The sequence below is a fragment of the Lissotriton vulgaris genome, chromosome 4_1, assembly GCF_964263255.1.
Source record: "Lissotriton vulgaris chromosome 4_1, aLisVul1.2, whole genome shotgun sequence".
Classification (NCBI taxonomy): Eukaryota; Metazoa; Chordata; class Amphibia; order Caudata; family Salamandridae; genus Lissotriton; species Lissotriton vulgaris.
In genome coordinates, this window is record NC_141691.1 from 168326187 (window position 1) to 168345808 (window position 19622).

General features: G+C 43.5%; 1 protein-coding gene across 5 annotated transcripts in view; it reads left to right on the top strand.

Annotated features, from left to right (window-relative positions):
- Nucleotides 1-16571, top strand: part of IRS4 (insulin receptor substrate 4) — a 54833-nt gene extending 38262 nt beyond the window's left edge. For 2 of the 5 annotated variants that reach the window (XM_086918463.1, XM_086918458.1), the window contains exons 2-3: nucleotides 9653-9734; nucleotides 14002-16571. In XM_086918463.1, coding sequence (XP_086774589.1) covers nucleotides 9653-9734; nucleotides 14002-14149 — 230 coding nt within the window. In that variant the 3' untranslated portion in view covers nucleotides 14150-16571. Of the gene's footprint in view, nucleotides 1-9652; nucleotides 9764-14001 lie in introns of all 5 variants that reach the window. The other 3 variants (XM_086918462.1, XM_086918464.1, XM_086918459.1) reach the window with 2 other exon arrangements.
- The last annotated feature ends 3051 nt before the right edge of the window (nucleotides 16572-19622 follow it).

A 19622-nucleotide genomic window follows, 5' to 3' on the forward strand; every position in this document is an offset into this window, starting at 1 on the left:
GGCTGAGTGGCAGTCTGGTTATTGCACCAATGTTTCTCGAGTCTTCTGCAGGTGTGTTTGGAGTCGTGTTTGTGTATTAGAAGACTTAATTGTCAAAGGAGGAAACTTAGGAGGGGGCTCAGGGTCTTCTTTTACATTGTTTGGTGTTGATAAATGAAAGCCATTTACTTATGACTTTGAAAGCTACTTGTTTCAGACCAATAGCTCATGGCAGTGTGCCTAATAATGTCTTTTTAAGGCAACTCTACTCGTACAGTGTGTTATGAAAGGCAAGTAATGTCTTTTTAGTTGAATAGGGCAAAATAATCTGCAGATCATCTCGGACCCCAGTGACTCGGAGCAAGTGATTCTGAAGAGTTAGTTTCTGAAGAAGAGGAGTATGTTACTGAATGTACTGGGTGTGTTTGAATGACAACAAAGGTCTCCCAAGGGCTTTACTGATAAGTTTCGAGAAATTGGGAGGTTTCACACAGAGAATGCTGCTGAAGTCAGATGCCCAGCCAGTGGTTCATACAGTCCAGAGAGTTGTTTCCGGAGTTGTAGAAAGAACCGAACTGTTTGTACTTCCACAAGGGTAATGAACCAATAAAGGTTTTGGAATGATTATCCCCAGTGGTGTTGTCGTGCAGGTTGCATGCGTTCTTGAGTATGTGTGTCAATTGGACTGATCTAAATGCCAGAACTGAGGTCGAAAGACCGCCCCATCCAAACATTACTGAAACACTTACTATTGAAGGATACTGCGGTGTTTAAAAAGAATAACTACAGTTAAGAAATCAAAATACACCTCTACTTGAGAAGTTGGCCTTTAATTTCGGGTTACTTGGCAGTTTGCAAGTTTATTAAGTTGATGTGATTGAGCATAAAGTGGAGTTGATTGGGCATCTGTGAGATACGATTTTGCTTTTCCGGCCAGTGGTGGATGCCTAAGCCGGGCCATTGCATTACCTTTGGACTTGTTGTGTTCTTGTATGTATGCCTGCCTGCCTGCCTCCCAGAGAGCCCCTTTTTAGAGGCAGCAGAGATGATCAAGTGGACATTTACCATTAAAATGTTGCCTGATTGTTGGACAAGGAACGAGAACTTAATATACATTCATGTCGGTTTGCTGCTTTATTATGAAAAACAGGCATTTATCAAACTTGTAGGGTTGGCCGTGGTATAGTATAGCCCAATACATGTTTGCAGGGCAACACCCCAGCAGATATCTAAATACATAGCTTCCATCATATCTATGCTTTTAGAGCAACATAGATTCCTACATCCATTTAAATTAAATTATATCCAGTGTATATGGGCACATATACAGAGCTAGACATCACACCTACGTACACTCATTTCTGCTAACACGTTCTGGCAACACATGCAATGGCTAATAGTATGTTACTTTAAAGGGCTTTCGCATGATCATTTTCTCCCTAAGTACCCCAATGCCATAGTACCAAGAAACCTAGTAACAGCAGAAATGTAAAAACTTTGTAGTGTGTGCTGTGCTCCGATTCAGTTCTTATAAATCCAGTGTTCAGCTCACTTGAGCTACACTGGCTCAAGCATGATGACAACAGAAATATTAATATGATCTTCCACTATCTGTAGTAGAGAGTCTGCTGCAGGCCCTGTATGGATGTTTCCTTCTCCCTATCCCTGGCCTGCTACACGTCCCACCACTCCGCATATAATTACAGCCATTCACAGTCACAGGAGCCATTGCATTGTCCGTTCATGCCAGTTCTACTCCTGGCCTGTGGCATGTCCAGGTCGATCCCTGTTATGGATCTCTTGCACCGCTACCCAATACCCAGGAGGCAAATTTCTGGTGAACAAATCTTCATGATACCGTAACTGTTGTCAGAACAGCTGTTATCTCTTTCCAAAACACCAGGATGTTCAGAAATTGCTACATCATGTGGTAGAAATCTGCACTCTCCCTTTTATGCGTGGGGCAATGAATGTGTTGTCATATCGCAGGACTGCTGGAAGTAATTGATTTGGGGTTTGAAGTGCACATTGTTCAATAAATCGTGCGGCTTGTTCTCCGATACTATTCAGTTTGTCTCCGATATGTTAGGCCATTGGATTGTTTCCCACTTCAGCTTGTCCTCTTTCAGTGTTGCATGTCCAAGCCGGTGGAGAGCTTTGTACTTGTGTGACCAACCTCCTTCCTGTCCCAGAGTGAAATGTTCATGCATAATTGAGTGCGTTGGCCGTTCTCAATATGAACCCAGATGAGCCGCACTGCATAGGCCAAGTATGTATGCATCATGAACTGCCCTGTTGAGAGGTCTTAAACAGCTTGACACTCGCAGTATTCTCCCGCTCCCGTTGAACAGGCTCCAAACTGTAACCAGCATTTACAATGCAACGGTCTCGCCTTTGCGAAAGTTAGAGCTATTGGCATTGTAAATGACAAAATTTTTGTGGTGTTTTTGAAAACAGATACATAAATGGCCTTGTTATTTACAATGCCAATAGCTTAATCTCTCGCAAATGCAATACCTATTGCATTTGCACCCCCAAACACACACACACAGCCACACCCACACCTGCAGAGCCACGCACGCAGAGCCACACAGACACACACAGCGCCACACAGACACACACACAGCGCCACACAGACACACACACCGCGCCACACAGACACACACACCGCGCCACACAGACACACACACAGCGCCACACAGACACACACACAGCGCCACACAGACACACACACAGCGCCACACAGACACACACACAGCGCCACATAGACACACACACACACAGCGCCACATAGACACACACACACACAGCGCCACACACACACAGCGCCACACACACACACACAGTGCCACACACAGTGCCACACACACAGCGCCATACACACACACAGCGCCATACACACACACAGCGCCATACACACACACAGCGCCACACACACACACAGCGCCACACACACACACAGCGCCACACACACACACACACACACACACACAGAGCAACACACACAGAGCGGAGTGTGTGGGTGTGTGAGGGTGAGAGGGTGTGTGAGGGCGTGAGGATGTGTGAGGGTGAGTGAGTCTCACTAGGTCTGGTAGCTGACAGACCTTGGTATTAGTATCATAGGGGTGTCAAAGCACAGACTAGCATTCTTTTTCTTGGAGTGTCAGTGTCTGGCCTCACCATTGGTACAAGAGACCACCTGAACGGTAGACCGGCTGAATGGGTTACAACTCCTGGTCGATTTACCAAGGTATCTACCCAATGCCTGCTCCCTGGCAGCTAACCTTTCCTGACCCCCGGTCAGCACTTTAGGCAGCACCAGAGGGGCCTCTATGTTTGAGTCTAACAACCGCGAAGAGAGCTATTTGTAGGACGTAGGTCTCCTGGAAGCGTCTCTTAGAAAGTATGTGTTCCCCAAGCATGACCCTATCCCAGAGATGCATAAACACAGCACCAGGTCTATGCCCCGGTCCACCCCCCTGTGTATACGCAGGCTCCTGCCCGGTAAAGGAAGAGGCCCTCTCACCGCTCTGCACGGTACACCCTCTTGCACGCACTTGTTTTCGTATTAAAAACGCTCTATAGGGACCTAGCCCTCAAAGTTTTCCTCTCTGCTCAGCGTGCTCCCGCCCATACCTCTGTGGAGGAGCCCTCCGCTCGGGCTCTCCTCCCCAATGCACGGACTTTCTGCACCAATCCAGTTTCTGGTATGGAAAAAGCTCCTGGGAATAGGAAGCAGGGGTGCTCGGAGGGAGGAGAAAAAGTAGTCAGTGGAGGCGAAAATGGCCGATGTGCTCCCTGCAAAACCTCTCACGGTCGGTCAGCACGGCCAGAGTAGAGTTAACGGATACTGTTACAACTGAAGGAAGTAGTCGCATGCGTCTGCCAGTTTGTCAGACACCAAACGACGCACATGGAGCCGATTCCACAGTCAAAACTAAAGTTGTTACGTTCGCATACAAACGGGTTCCGCCATGTGCTCGTTACATAATAACTAATATGCTCCAAAGAGAGGGTCGCCTCGCTATCCCCGCCGAGTTGGAGTGCGTGGCACGACCAGCGTGTTTGAAAGTGCTGACTGGCTTGGGGATCCGCCGCCTGGCACTGAGGGCGAGCCTCGCAGCGCTCCGAGAAGTAAACAACCTGCTTCTAGGAGCACAGGATCTCCTCTGCATAGGTGAGCGGTGGGGCTCCGCCCCCTGGCACTGAGGGCGAGCCTCGCAGCGCTCCGAGAAGTAAACAACCTGCTTCTAGGAGCACAGCATCTCCTCTGCATAGGTGAGCGGTGCCGGAGGCGCCGGTTCCACCTGCCGCGCACTGGAAGTCTGGCATATGGTGCACATCAACAGTTCCACCCCCTTCAAACACTCACCCTAGCCCGCTCCCCCCCCCCCCAAGGAGGAACCTTCCTGTGCGGCTTGCGTTTTCCCAGGAAGCTGTCGAGGTGGCACCAGAGCAGAGAGTGAGCGCAGCCTCTGAGGGGCCGAGAGGCTACAAACTGGCTAAGACCTGAGCCGAGTGGCAGGAGCCCGCGAGGTGAATGGGTGCAGACATGGCGAAGGGTAGAAGGGGAGTGCAGACACGTGAAGCAGCAAAGGAGGGGAAGAATACAGTGGTCAGGAGACATTTGTGACTTCACCCTCTGCGCTGATCCAGGAGGAGGCGAAGGAGAACAAACGAGGAGTCAGTGGTGTGCTGTGTGCGGGAGGAGCTATACCCAGAGCCTTAGCCCCGTCCTTTTCAGACTGGGGGCGTGTTTTTGACTGAGAACATCACTAGGTAGAAAAAAAGTCAAAAACACGCCCCCCAAAACCGAAAAGGACGGGGCTTAGATCCAATGAATGACGTCACTGGGACCTCTTCTCCAGCGGCTGGCTGCCGTTTAGAAGGCCAGCCAATGGAGAAGAGGGGCAGGGCTTAACCTCTCTACTCGGTCATTAAATCTCGCCAGCGAGACTGCGCATGTGCGCAGCTTTCGCTAGCCGTAACCTAAAAATGCCTGTCTTGGCCTACAGGTTTTTTTGGGCACGGTATGTCAATAGTATGAACGCAGTTACACAATAGTGCGTTTGATCTAGGTTCTATAGGGATCTGCCTTCAGTAGGGGCCACATTCCAGCACGAGCAAGATGAGTGTAGTAACCCTTTATGCCAAATAATGGAATCTATCAACAACCGTTGAGCTTCCCTGATCAGTTATCTTGTCTTTTCCATTTATGTTAGGGTAAACCTCTGTTCCAGCCATTGTGTCTGGGCCTTCTAGAAAGTAATATTCAAAGTGTGGAATCCCCAGCTCCCCACCCCTTTCTGTCAAGATGAATACAAGTTAGCTGAAAGCCACTTGTCTTTTGTCATCCTCACCCCTCCACACAATTTTACACTAGATCTAATAACAAAAATGACAACCTGCAAAACATACTTGCAGAGGGTGCTCTCAACCGGTTTGCAGAACTGTATAATAACTGAGGGGGCATTGCCATTCAAGACAATGCCACATTGCCCATTATGGATAACAGGAGCAGTTGTCAAAAGGCTACACAACCTCCAGGCCACCATGACTCCATCTCCAACTCTTGACTACCTACTACATTGGCATACTGGAATATTTTAAATATCTTTCTGATATATGGTGCTTTTCTTAACTAATGCATGTTTTTTTCTACTCCTTCTTTAAGCATTTTTGAAAACAGGAGAAAGGCTAGTCTTACTAGACTCCGCCTACCTTTCATTTGTAGTTAATTAATAAACCTGTGAATAGTAGTCTTCATCGTATACTGTAATGGAATCTACAGTAAGTCTTTTGCTCTAAGTATAGCGTTTGTGCAAATTTGAACAGAGCTAAAGCAGTATTGTGGTTTTGTATAATAATGTTTTGCCACTGAAAAACTCTTGGGTAGAAGGTAGAGTATTAGAAAGTAGAACCGCCACAGGGACTTGCTACATACTTTCCGTAAAAATTGTGTGTGCCTCATCAAAAGAACTTGAACAGTTTGATTTATGTGGTTTTTGTATTGACTTAAAGAATGAGTATTCAATCTCCAAAGGCTTCTCTGCTAGGTAATCTTTTCTAGTGTAATGTGGAAGAGCGGGCATAAAAGGTGGAAATAGTTTAGAAGTTCACTTAACTTTACTACTGTTAGTCTGTAGGCTTCTGTTTCTGGTATACATTATCTTCTCTTTTTAGTCACGGCATGATGGAGTTCCCTTAATGGCGGACTTAGACTTAAAGGTTCCATAGAAGAGTCTGGTATATGCCTAGTTTCTGCCACAACTGAACCCTAAAAACCTCTTACTTCTCCCTCCACACTACCATTCCCTGAACCCTACAAACACTTTGCTACCCCAGCAATTTCTCTTTTCCATTGCAACCCCCAAGGTCCACTTGTGATCCCTGTTCTTTCTATTGCCACCTCCCTCCCACAGTTCTCAATGCCACAGGAATCAGAAACTCTGAGTTGGAGTTACATGGGGATATCATTGACGTAATTATCAGGCCCCTAGTGGGGTCATGCAGCTTCCCACTAAAGGGTTACAAGAATGTTACTGGGGTGTTAGTGGAAGCGCTTTTTGGAATACAGTAAACTGTGGATTTACATTGGAGTGATGCTGCATAGCCATGTGAGCGGAATGATCACCGCTCCATTAATGGAGTCATGTCGGGTGTTTTGCTGTTATACCAGAATTCTGTAATACTGTTACCAAAACTTGTTATTGTGACATTGATGCAGATTTAGAGATCAGTCTGCAAGCATTGTTCTGTAACTTTTCCATAATTATTGGTGTAAAATTGGCACCAGCTTTTTACTAGTGCTCTAGTGGTGATATGCAAGGAATGAATTACTTTTCCTTTAGTGCAAAAGTATTGTTAACTGCACGGAAGTCAATTTCCCACACTGTTCACCTTTTTATTGCAGCTTCCTTCTTATTCTAAATTAATCGAAGAACATTTATATAGTGCACAGATGCTTCCCCAGAAGCGTCCTGGCATTGAAAAGCGGAGAATAACTGAAATGAGTAAAATACAATGTGGTCTAATCTTTATCGAAGAGAGTTTTTCATATCCTACTTGAAGGTTGAAACTGAAGTGGTTCTTGGGAGCTTTACTGGGATCGCATTCCATAGTTTTTGTGGCAAAACCGCAAGGATCTTCCTCCTTGTCTGGTTTAGGAGAATTTTGGGACTTGCAAAAATATTATTATTCGACCTAAGGGATTGACCATACTTGTATGGATGAAGTCTATTTCTCAAATAGGCGGTTGCCTCACCCGAAAAGGCCTTGAACATAAAAGTATGAGCTTTGAATTGGATTTGCTTTTTGACAGTCTGCCAATGAAGCTATTTCATATTGGGTGATATAGACTGCCGGTACAGAACTGTTTAGATCATTCTAGCTGCTGCATTTTGGGCCATTTGAAGTCTTTGAATTAGATAGGCAGGAAGGCCCAGATGTAGACTGTTTGCATAGTCCAAATGGAAGATTGCCAGCGAGTGGACTACTGTGTTGTGTATATCCTCCAGGAATAAATGCAGTAACTTCTTTAGCAATTCAAGTTTGACGAAGCAGATTAATGACACTTGTTTAATGTGGGTGGAAACAGAGGCTCGAGTCAAATACTATTCCAAGATTTCTAGCTGGGAAGCAAGAGTCAGGTGAATTAATTTTCTCAGCCCGCCAAAGACTAGGGGGAGGCAGGCCGCATGAACCAAAGAAAAGAACTTCAGTTTGGTCCGGATTTAATTTGCAAAAATTGTCATCCATCTGTTCAGCAACTCCCTTTAAATATTCCTTGAGCTTATTGATGGCAGTCAGTGTCGCTGGAAGGACAATATTAGTTGAGTATTGTCTGCCTAAGACACCACCTGCACACCCCAGGACTTTTTCAGCTTGGCCAGCTGAGCCCTGGGTATCTCCAAATAGAAGAGGCTTCGAGTGGCATAAGAGAGGATGAAGAAAAACCTACTGAGATCTATCCTCCAAAAATGACTTTATTCAAGAGAAGGCTGTGCCTTGTTGTATGCCAACTGCACTAAGTCTATTTAAAGAGTGGCACGTGAGACCGTATCAAATACTGCTGATAGGTCCAACGTAATCACCATCGCAGACCGATCACAGTCCAGATGTTCTTTAATATGTACAGTCACTTCCAACAAGGCAGTTTCAGTATTCCTACCTTGTCGGAAGCCAGACTGTGAATTGTGCATCGAACAATACATTCTAGAAAAGAGAACTGGCCATTGACCAACTTCTCCAAGATTTTGACTGCTGCTGGTAAACGTGAAATGGACCTAAAATTACTGAAGGTGACTGGCTGTGCCAGAGGCTTCTTAATTAAGGGCTGGAGAAAGCATGTTTTTAGTCCGATTGAAAACAGACAACCTCTGGTGAGGTTTCTGTATTTTATTGACCACCGGATTTATGGTAGAGGTAGTTAATTGTTAAAATCTGAGGTGGGTAAGGATCCTGAGGTACATTTCTCTAGCTGTTTCAGCGAACTTACTCTGACATTTTTGGAATGTTTAAGATTAGATGACTTTGTTGTACCCCAGAGTCTGCCAGCATCTCTGTTATATTGCCGGTTCGAAAGGTAGCATATATTTTCTGAATTTTATCCTCCAAAAAGATATTAAGTCATCACAAAGTTCGAGTGATGGACTGATTTTACTATTTACTGCCTCAGGAGAGAGAAAACAATGGACAGTTTTTGATACCTCACATGAGGTATTTGAAACTGCCAAGATTCAAGAGAAAAAAACTGTGCTTTGGGAAAAGATTGGCCCAATATCTGAGCGCTTCTTTATATTGATCCTTTTCCTTCGGACAAGATGGTTTTTTACGGTGCTCCTCCAGTTTTTTTACACTGGATCTTCTCTTTGAAAGAGAACCACAGGGCTGAGGGCTTGGACGTTTTAATGGAGACACTGAGTCCAGGGTGTTAGTAATCCATGTAGTAAAATAGGTTGCATCTGTGTCATGTACTCCTGTGAAGGAGGGTGTAGAAGATTGTAGATTTAGGGAGAGCGATATCTCCTCAATCCCATGTCATCCTTTTCAGAGAGAAGGTCGTTTATATAATTATTTCTGATTCAGAGGCCCTTTAAAGGTAAAAGGGGCATTAGAAACGATCTGGCCAAGTGAGACATTGTGCTGGAGAAACCAGCAGGTCGCAAGTATTAGAAAAGGTAAGTGTAGTCAAATACCCTGCTTTGTGTGGGAGAACTTACCAGTTGTGTAAGGTTCATACCTGTTTGAGTAAGGCTAACCACATCTGCTTGAGAGCAGTTAAGATAGGCCATATGTTCATTAAAGTCCCAGAGAACAGACAGTATAATTTGAGGATTGTACAGAAAGTAGAGCAATAATATCAAACAGTTGGGGAAAGCAGTTCTTTGAACAGTTAGGAGGCCTGTATATCGGAATTCCTGAAAAGGAAAAAAGGTCCTCCATATCCTCCATTTGCCTCAGTGGGGTAGAGGTTCCTTTAAAAGTGTCTCTAAAAATAATGGCAACTCCACCTCCCCTTTTTTTACCTTCATGATTAATATAGAGGATACTATATCCAGAGGGAATGGTAGCAAGTGCTAGACCGGGAGCAGATGTTTCCTTAAAAAAATATGAAATTCTGTATTGTTAAAGTAAATTGAACACATCAGGCGATTTTTTTTTTTTTTTTTAGAGAGTGATCTGCAGTTTGAGACAGGCTCTCAGTGCCGGACATATATTGTTGGGGAGTTTTCCTATGGATTAGAAGACTCACTGTAAGTACGATAGGTACTTGGTTCTACAGGTAAGTCCCTCTGGACATACTCCACATTTTCCTAATGATTAGTCTAGGTTTAAAAGTTGCACTGGAAAGCAAGTTGCATTTCTTAAAGAGAGAAGCTCTTCTCTAGAGTAAGTTCTCACTTGTAAAGTAGATTTGGCCATTTTCACAGCGTCTGGCGCTGGCCGCGATTCGAACATGCTCAGATGGGGTTGCCTTTTGCGTGCATCTGGCGTTACAGTGTTGCATGAATGGGAGAGAAAGGATACTTCAACGTAGCGCTAATCAAAATGGCGTCTCTGCAGTGGCAAAGAAGATTAAAAACATGGTCCCACTTCCCCGAGTACTTAGCAACTACTGTCTCAATAGCCAGTCATGTGTAATTTGGGTTCAGTCAAGTACACAAATACTGCAGGTCTCCCCCACACACATTTTCCCTTGACAGTAAATAAACACGTTCTCAATGAAAACTTAAAAAAAAAAATTCCCCCAAGACTCCACACAAACAAATTGGAAGTCTTGATGTGCTAAAAATACAGCAATTACTGTACAAAATAACTCAAAGAATTATACTTTCAAAATGTTGTGCCCTACTATCAAAATACTTTAAACAGACTTGTCAGTATCAGTCTGCTGCGTGGCTGAAATGTTATAATGTACTGCGATCTGGAGGGAAAGGAGGAAAATTCACCAGTCAGCCCGACCGCTAACCAAAATGGTGTCTGCAGTGGCAAAGAACAGAAAAAATGGCGCTTCGCATCCATGAATACTTACCAATTAGTCTCTCAATGGCCAGTTATGTGCAATTTGTATACTGTCAAGAACACTTCTATTGCATGTAGTCCCCCTCCCCCTAAAATTCTGAATTCTCCTTGAAAATCAGAAGTGAGTAATTCCCCAAATAAAAGCTCAAAAAAAACTTCCTCCCCAGTGTCCTTACAAATTATGCGACTTGGTGTACTTAAAGTGCAGCGATTTTTTTTTTTTTAGGAAAATAACCATGCTTTTAAAACCAAGTGCCCTACTATCAAAATACATTAAACACAGTTTTGTGTCAGTATCAGAGTTGTAGTTTGTCTGTGAACGACAAACTACACCAAATGTTAGTGCATGTGTTATCTAAAATATATTTTGCTACATTTGCCAGCAGTGGCGAAGCCAGTAGGATAGTCTTTAAAACATCTGTTCATGCAAAGAGCTTTTAAGAATGTCTGAGTCTACATTTGTTGGTACATTAAAATTGGACCTGTTGGCTTTTCCCATAATTGTTAGGTCTCGGCCTGGCGTTGGAGCGTGCATGCGCTCATCGCCTGCTAGAGCTATAGTAAACACTAGAAAGAAGGGGACTTTAATCCACGCCCCTGTGTCTAGACCTTTTCCAATTGGATTTGGTCGTAATTAATGTTTTTTTCCGTGCTTTCGGTTTGCTGGCTGTCACTTTTGTTGACGCCCTTGCAGTTTTGTGATGCTGCCCATCGTGACAAGCGCATCTGTTTTCACTCAGCCCAGACGCAAATACAAGTGGCTGAATGAAACCAGATGGCGAGCTTTTTTTTTCTCTGTGTGCTTCAAGGCTGTTGTGAAGACTTTTCTTATCTGCTTGTTTATTTAACAAGCAGATAATAAAAGTCTTTATGAGGGCCTACACATTCCGGGTTCGCGGACACTACTCGGTCATCCAGTCCTCAGTCAGCAGCAGAAACCTAGACCTCCGTTGTAACCCGTCCAACCCCAGCTTCAAAAAAGAACTCCAACTTCTTCTCCTTAATAAATACGGGGGCTTCTAATCACCTCCCGAGTGGCCTCGCCTTCTTCAGCACCCCCCCTCCCAGCTGCTCCGTCTACGGCTAGTGAACCCTCTCCTGCCCCCCATCTCCTTCCCTTTCGTTCTGATCACCTTCCCTCCCCTCCATGCCTCTCCTTTACCTCCTGTTTCTTACTACACTTTATGACCTTCGGTTTTTCTTTCACATCCTTCCTGCTCCTAGGTATATTTTATCGAACCTTCTCACCAAACTGCGACCTCTATATTGTATATCTTATTGTGGTTAGCAATTATTTTTTACTTTTTCATCTAGTTTAACCTTTATTCTATATGGACTGCTGATTTTTGAATCCACTTTCTGTACTTATACACACTGTGCCTGTATTTAAACACCTTTCTGTTACAATTGTAAAGCGCTCTGATACCTCTGGGTCCAGCCAGTGCTATATAAAACCTCTAAAATAAAATAAATAAAAAATAAATAAATCCTGGCTCGGCTACGCAACAGCTCAACTGTGCCGTGCCCACATTAATACCCGCCCCCTCTTTTCCTGGCAGCAAGGAAGGTTCTCAAACTCGCCCTGCATTTTAAACCCAGAACAAATCCCCCGGCAGACAGCTCTGTATTTTGCAAATAAAAGTTTTGTTGCTGAAAGTCTGTACTCATTGGGGCGCGGCTCTTAGATATTTTATTGGATTATACAGATCTGTCTGTCTATCTAGAAATATATCTCGTTTTATGATGTTTTTAATTGCTTTGTTCTCAGCAGAGAGGGTGTTCGCTCATCAATCAGTGCCGTGGATTTCGTTAAAACAAATTAGCGCACACCTGAATAAACGTACCTAGCGTGAACATGCAGTTCTGCTGGTGTCGAGGCAGCACTTAGCAGACATATATGATTTAACTCTCGTCCGCTCTTCTGGTGTCAGCGTCCCTCAAGCGCCTCTGAGTGGACTCTCCAAACCTTTCCTTTTCGGACCGTGGGGGGAGGGGGCGCAGCTGCGCTTCTAACTCTGCAGCCCTGTCAATCCAGAGTGATACGTCAAGCGCCAAAAGTCTGGTGTCGTAGTGCCTTGCTAAGCAGAGAAGATGTAGAACGCTTGCAATTCATGCTCTAATTATTATAACATACATACAAACAGCAGCTTGCTAGGGATGGACAGTGAGGCTAATACTTGTTTTTTGGTTTGTGGACAGTCACAAAATCCAATGCACAGACTTTCAGTGAGTTTTTTTTTTTTTTACATTTGCTTGTGTCCGTGGCTGTTCAGCTTCAGCGTCCGTCTGGACTGCCCTCTCCCCATCACTTTGTTATTGTTGTCTGAAAAGCAGAGCAACCAGATCCCAGCCAAGCCGAAATCCCTGCAAAACGCCGTATACCACGCTGAGGGAGTTGGAATTTCAAGTCCATTTCATGTTGGTTTCCAGTTTGGTTTCAATTTAAGGTTTCAGTTTGGTGTAACATTTTTATCGTTCGTAGTTAAGAAGTGCTTCATTTTTTCATCTGCAGAACCGAACCCGTGACCTACAAGTAACACATTACTGCATGGGTCTCTTAGCTCATTAAATCACGTTAAAACTTCGGAGCACATTTACCAATCCTGGCTCCTGGCTCAGGCGCTTAGGTGGTGGTGCTGGGATGTTAATTTTTGGGTCTACAAAAAGAGGTCTGCGCATCAGGTGTGCTTTGTTATTTGGGGTGCAGAAATCATTCAATTAATCATATGCCCCAGAAAGTACAAGCATTACGTGCTTCCACTAGGCAAACTAAAAGCAAACAAGCATTTGCAATGTAATAGGTCTCGCATTTACGCAAGTTTAAGCTATTGGCATTGTAAATGACAATGCCTTTTCTTCGTTTTTAAAATCAAAACAAATGAAAGGCATTGTCAGTTACAATGCTAATAGCTGAAACTTAAGTAAATGCGAGACCTATTGCATTGCAAATCCTTGTTTTTGTAGAGTATGATCCGAGCATAACATGGTAAATCTGCTACTCAAAATAAAAAACTTTGTGTTGGCATTGTACGGTTAGTCATGAAAGTATGCACCATGCCTCAAATATTTTGCTCACTTACTTTGTGTGTAACACTACTAAACAGGAGAGCCACAACAGCAGAAAACTAATTCATTTAAAAACTCGGTGGTCTGTTTGGGCCTAAAAAGATGTCTATCCCATTAGTAGTCTTATCGGCAATGAGAAATAAATAAAATCAGATCTATCTTTTAAAAAGGTCAGTCAGTGTTGGAAATCTACTATTGTTGAACCGCCTGTTTTTGTACTTCTGAACATGACCTTTTTGGTTTAGATGGTTAAGTAATTCTGACTTTAATTTCAGGTGCACTTTTTTGGCCATTTAGAACTCTGTGGCCAGACGCTCTAAAAGGCAATAGTTGTAAATGACCCCTTCTGTTCCCAGTTTTTGTTCAGCAGAATCAGTATTTGGATTTTCATGGCATACGTTTTAATGACTACCTTCTTTTTTTTTTTTTTAGGAGACTGACTGTATTTCTGTGGAAACCCTTGGTGAAAGAAGAACATTTTGTGGTTTTCTGCTGCAAATACGGGATTTCATGTCATTGGTACAGACGCTTCAAATCTCGTAGTCAGCAGAACCCGAATTCAAATGGACACCCACGATAATTTAATTTCCATCTGGATCAGCGTTCTAGGCCATTTGACTGACAAAATATGTGAATTAATTAATATTAATGTTTTGGTGATGGAATTTTGTCATGCTTATGTAGACTTGAATTCCGAAGATGAGTTTTCTTCCTTATTGGGTTAAAGAAGAAGTTTATATATTCTCAGATTGTAGTTGATGGTACAATATTTAATATATGGTTTCAGGTACAATAATAAGTGATTGTTAAACATGTTAGTGAAAAAAATGTTGAGAGTTTAAAATGTCATCGTATTTTAACTTAAGAATGCTAGTCAGTCCCATCTGACATGATAGATGTTTTTTTTGGCTATTATATTAATACAAGTCATTTGACCTCGAAACTTCTATATTCATGAACAAGAATGTTAAGTGTGAACAGATGGTATTTACTAGAAAACGTGTTTCTGTATAGCATCATGTGCTAAACAGGATTTAAACATGATCTGTCCATGAAAGAATTGCATCCGTTATTGAGTTCCCCTTTTTTTTCCTTTTGTTCACGAATTCCGAAAAATCTGCAGAATCTGTACATTACTATCCCGTTTGGATGTAGGTTAAATGGAAAGACACCGGATGTGGGCTCTATTTTTATTTGTCAAACATTTTCTAAACCGGGTGTGGAACAGATGATCTACTCTTGTTTTTTTGGTTGTAGTATTTCTTATTTGAACATTGCTGTGGTCTTTATAAACCTGAAAGGCGCGTTTGCGTGTAATTTAAAAAAACGCTGAATGAATCTGTTTAAACTTTGATATGCAGAAATCCTAGTAGAGATGTATTCATGCCATGCTGTTAATTTCCATCATCCCATACCGGACGCTGCCTCATAATGTTCAAATTATGTCTGAACAAAGTTTTATTACATAGGACACTCTTCCTGTCCTGCCAGTTCCAAGGTACAACGTTTGCCAGTGTGAAGTGTGAAACATGGCCCTAGAATATAATTTAATATTGACTTGCTACAAGCTGTTGTAGTCTTTTGTTCTGAAAATATGAAGTTATGTTAGCACCACGAGCTTCATGGTTCTGGTTGTGTATGAGGGCCTTCAGATGGTGCATTAATCTCTAGCCCACGTGCCTTCTCCTTCCCAGCCACCAGGCCGTGGTTGATTTGTGACAGAAGGATTTTGTTCTAACCAACTGTTCAGTTCTTTTGGCACTTGAAAGCAGAATTGTTTTCCTGTGGTTGTGGCTTGTTGAGCTGTGGCAGTCTATTCTCATTTCAGAAGAATGGAGCACACTAACACTCTGGGTTTCCACTGCCAGATCATGTCTGGATACATTGTCCTCAAGTGCTCTCGCTAGTTTAGCTTCATTACATTGTCATTTCCCTTTTATGTGTATTTGAGACTAAAGTTTACCCAGGGTTGTTATTTTCTGTTGGTACTATTTTTATTTCTTCCTTCCAGAATGTCATTTCTCTAAAGCTCTACAGGAATACCTGGCCGCAGAGCCCATGTTAACTAGCTTTGTTCCATAATTTCTCTGGTCACCAAGGTTTATTTTGCAGAGTTGACAAGCACATGTAAATTGTGGAGTACGGTACACACTTAGTTCTCACTGCTGTCACTGACTGCAGCTGTTGTATACAGTTTACTATTTATTTAAAAAATAAAATGTCATTGTTTTTGTTTGCATAAATTGCTGGTACAGATAGCTTAATATTTTCTATTGTATTAAGTTGTGCCATCTTTTGATCATTTTTGTGGTCCCAAGGCTGCCCACTGCACAATATAGAGCACTGATCTAATGGTACCAGTATAATAAATTCAAATGCTGAACAGTGGGTAACCTCATAGTTAAGAAGAGTTAGCAGGCGTGGCATAATGAATATGCAATCTTTCTATCTAGTTTACAATGAGTGCTAATTTCTTCAGTATTGTGCTGGAAAACATTTTCAAAATATGTCATACATATCAGTAACTATATTTTCTCTTCCAGCTACCAGTTTACTCTGCTGTATAGTATGGAAATACCAATGATAAAACAATGTTTTTTGTCCTGTAAATTTAATTTAAATTTAATTTGTTATTGGACATTGTTTTTCTTTACAAACTGAAAACATGGTTGATACTGTTCATTATTTTTGCTATTCTTGCTTCACAGATAAGTTTTAAAGTTGAGCTTAATTATCTGGCTTCGTCTTCCATTGTAAATATTTTTGCATTGTTTTCTTTGTAAAATCCGCTTTTTGCGGAATTGGGAGACTGCCTTTAAGCCCTGTATAGTGTTTATATTTATCGGACTGGCTTTCCATAGAGCTACAATGCAGTAAAATGTGTTCCTGTAACTGTGTGCTTTTCTTTTTATTACATTCACATTTTCTTATGTTTAAATAATGACAATTTTCAAAACTTTCACAAACATAAACATTTTCATTGTTCATAGATTCACATGCAACCACGAATTTTGCTGTCTTATTTCCTAAGTGATTTGTTCCAAATAGTTTTTTTATGAGACTATTTAATTGTTTGGCATTCAAACAAATACTGCAGTTCTTGCTCCATTTCAAAATCATGACAAACAATGCCATCTTGTGGATGAAGTTGATACTGTTCCTGTGTCTCAATAAAGGCGGTGCTAGTGCTGTACATGAGCTATCCTCTGGATGGCCTTACTTGCTCAACCCAGATGCATTCCTCTATTTTTCTAATGACTGCGTCCTACAGTTCCCACAATGTTCCACGCTGGTCTTTTTCATTTTTAAACCTCTGGCCAAGAGAGATGGTGTATTTGCAGAAGACCTGGTCAGTTAAAGTCCACAAGTCGCCAGCTCATGGGGAACACAGTGCAAAAGATGTATTCTATTAGGCAGTGAAATGGTGCAAGTTATTTTGCTCTTGTACATGTACACATGCAGTTGAAAAGCGTTCCACTTCAGTTCCACGGACGCTAGTCAGTTTGCACTTACAGTTGATCCCTACTGGAAATTGGCTCGGGATTAGACCATAGCATTGCGAGGGCATTGTTTGGGTGAGGCTGCACCGTTAAACTTGATGAGAAAAAAAGCCTGTATGTGAGCGAAAGTAGCATGGGTGGTGAAGAGAGGAGCAATATGTAACGAGGTGCTCCAAACTGGATTCAGATTTGGTAGATCTATTCAGCAGCCGCTAGATACGATTTAGTCCCCTTGCCAGCAACCGACTTGGAACTCTAATGCTAAAGCTCCACCCTAGCAAGTGTTCTATGTTGGAATTTACAGGTAGGGTAATGCTGCTGCTTATGAAACTGCAATGCTTTCAGGAATGGCGATGGCAGAGGCTCTAGATGGAGATACATACATAGATACATTGCATAGTGAGGGGATTTGTGTTTTTTGTCACCATCATCCACTGCACTACAGCGTAAGGCTTTCCAGGAGTGGGCTCGTCCCAGCAATGGTAAGTCAAGTAGCTGGGGATCTTTTAATCCTTGCATTGCAGGTTGAGAATGCACAGCTGTCTTCAGCTGTAGCTGCTGTGAAAGTTCATCCCTTTTGCTAATAAACTAATGCACCAACAAAACGGCTACATCGAATAAAACTCCAAATTATAGCACTTTAGTCCATCTAAAATATGAGTGACATTTCAGACATTGGCCGAAGAGGGCTACCCCAGGAGGCCTAATGCATAAGTATTTTATTTGCACTTGTGACTCCAGAAAAATAGACCCGGGAAACATTGCAAGATTTATTTCTCCAGTACAGGCTTCCTCCTGAACTGAACGAAGGCTTGGAAAATGGCACAGCACGGAAGGGTTGTCTTGTAAGACCTAAGGTTCTGTACGTTATAAGTGTTTTTATTATACGGTGTTTTTTTAAGGTTTCTTAACAGTGCAGGTCAGTCAACCATGCTGCTATCACTTCTAACCCACAGCCTCCTCGCGATATACATGTTTGAATTGGCATAATGAAAGTGCGGAGTGCAATAAAAACAGCCTCCTTACTATTAATTCCCATCATAGCATTCTTTATCCAGTATTTGGGTGTCTTTCATAGATTCACATGCCTGAATCATTCCCCGTCGTCGAGACGGGAGCCTCCGGTACATAAAAAAGTAATGTCCTAAGACATACATAAAGAGAATAGGTCTAAGGGTCTAACCTTAGTAACCTATCTAGGTCCTTATGCAGGAAGGACCAAATAGAGTAGGCTCCAGGGTCCCACCTTGGTAGCCTATCTGTGTCCTTTTGTAAAAAAAGGACCAAAACAAAAGGAACAACCAATCAGCTACTACCTCCCTCTAGAACCTTCCTGTGAGGAGCCTCAGTCTCTCAGATTTTCTACCGCACGTTGTGCTAGGGAGTCTCCACCTGAGTTCTCCTCAGGAATATCGTATTTTCTCCAAACTTCACAGTTTTTTCGACTTTCTACTATGGCTGACGTCAAGAAAAGAGCACTTTTCCGTCCCTGTGCCTCCTGTGGTAAACTAAGGCTCCACGTGGACGACGAACATGAGGAATGCCTGTATTGCCTCTACCCTCACCACAAGACCATCGACTGCAAGATTTGCCGTAAGTTCTCCGTCAAAACCCAGAAAGACCGGGAAGGGAGACTTCTTATCTGGCTGAACAGGCTCAAAGACAAACCGACCGACCTCATTTCCGAGGGTGGGAGCATGTCGGTCGCCTCACAACTTTCCCTGAAGAGGCCTAGGGCTTCCTCGCCTGGCCACTCAGCGACCCCTCCTAAGAGGTCTAAAAAGGCTTCAGAGGGCAAGCCTGCCGTATCTAGCAAGGACCTTCCTGTCCCTAGGAAGCAACCACTGCTTACGGTGACGACGGCGCAATCGGCGACCACCTCATCGCCTAAAACCGTCTCAACATCGACGACGACGGTATCGACGACGATGGCATCGTCGGCGTCCTCCTCATCGACGACTCTAACCTACTCGTCGTCAGCAGGACGACCGATTTCATCCTCCGCACCGTCGACGACAAGACCGTCGACGAGGACATCGACGACGGCACCGTCGACGAGGGCGTCGACGACAGCACCGTCGACGAAGACGTCGACGACGACACCGTCGACGAAAGTCACACCGTCGACGAAGCCGTCGACGAGGGACACTCCGTCGACGAAGGGCGCTCCGTCGACGGCGGCGCCGACGACGAAGCAGTCGACGAAGGAAACGCTGCTTAAAGCTCCGTCGACGAGAGGGTCGTCGACGGATGCACCGTCGACGAAGACTATACCGACGGCTACTGGTACCTGGAAAGAATCCGAGCTCTTGTCACACGCAATGGACGCTCAGACTTCCCATGTCTCCATTAGGATCACCAAAAGGCAGATCACTCCGGAGATGACCTCACCTAGTAAGGTCCAACAGCTGACACCATCCTGCTTCTTACAGGACCAGGAGCCGGAGGAGGAGGAGGAGTTTACCCAAGCCACTAGTCCTTCCGACCTAATTGTCAAGTGCCAGAGTACGGACGAAGAGCAGGAGGTTGAGGAATCGACCCCTCCAGTAGTGC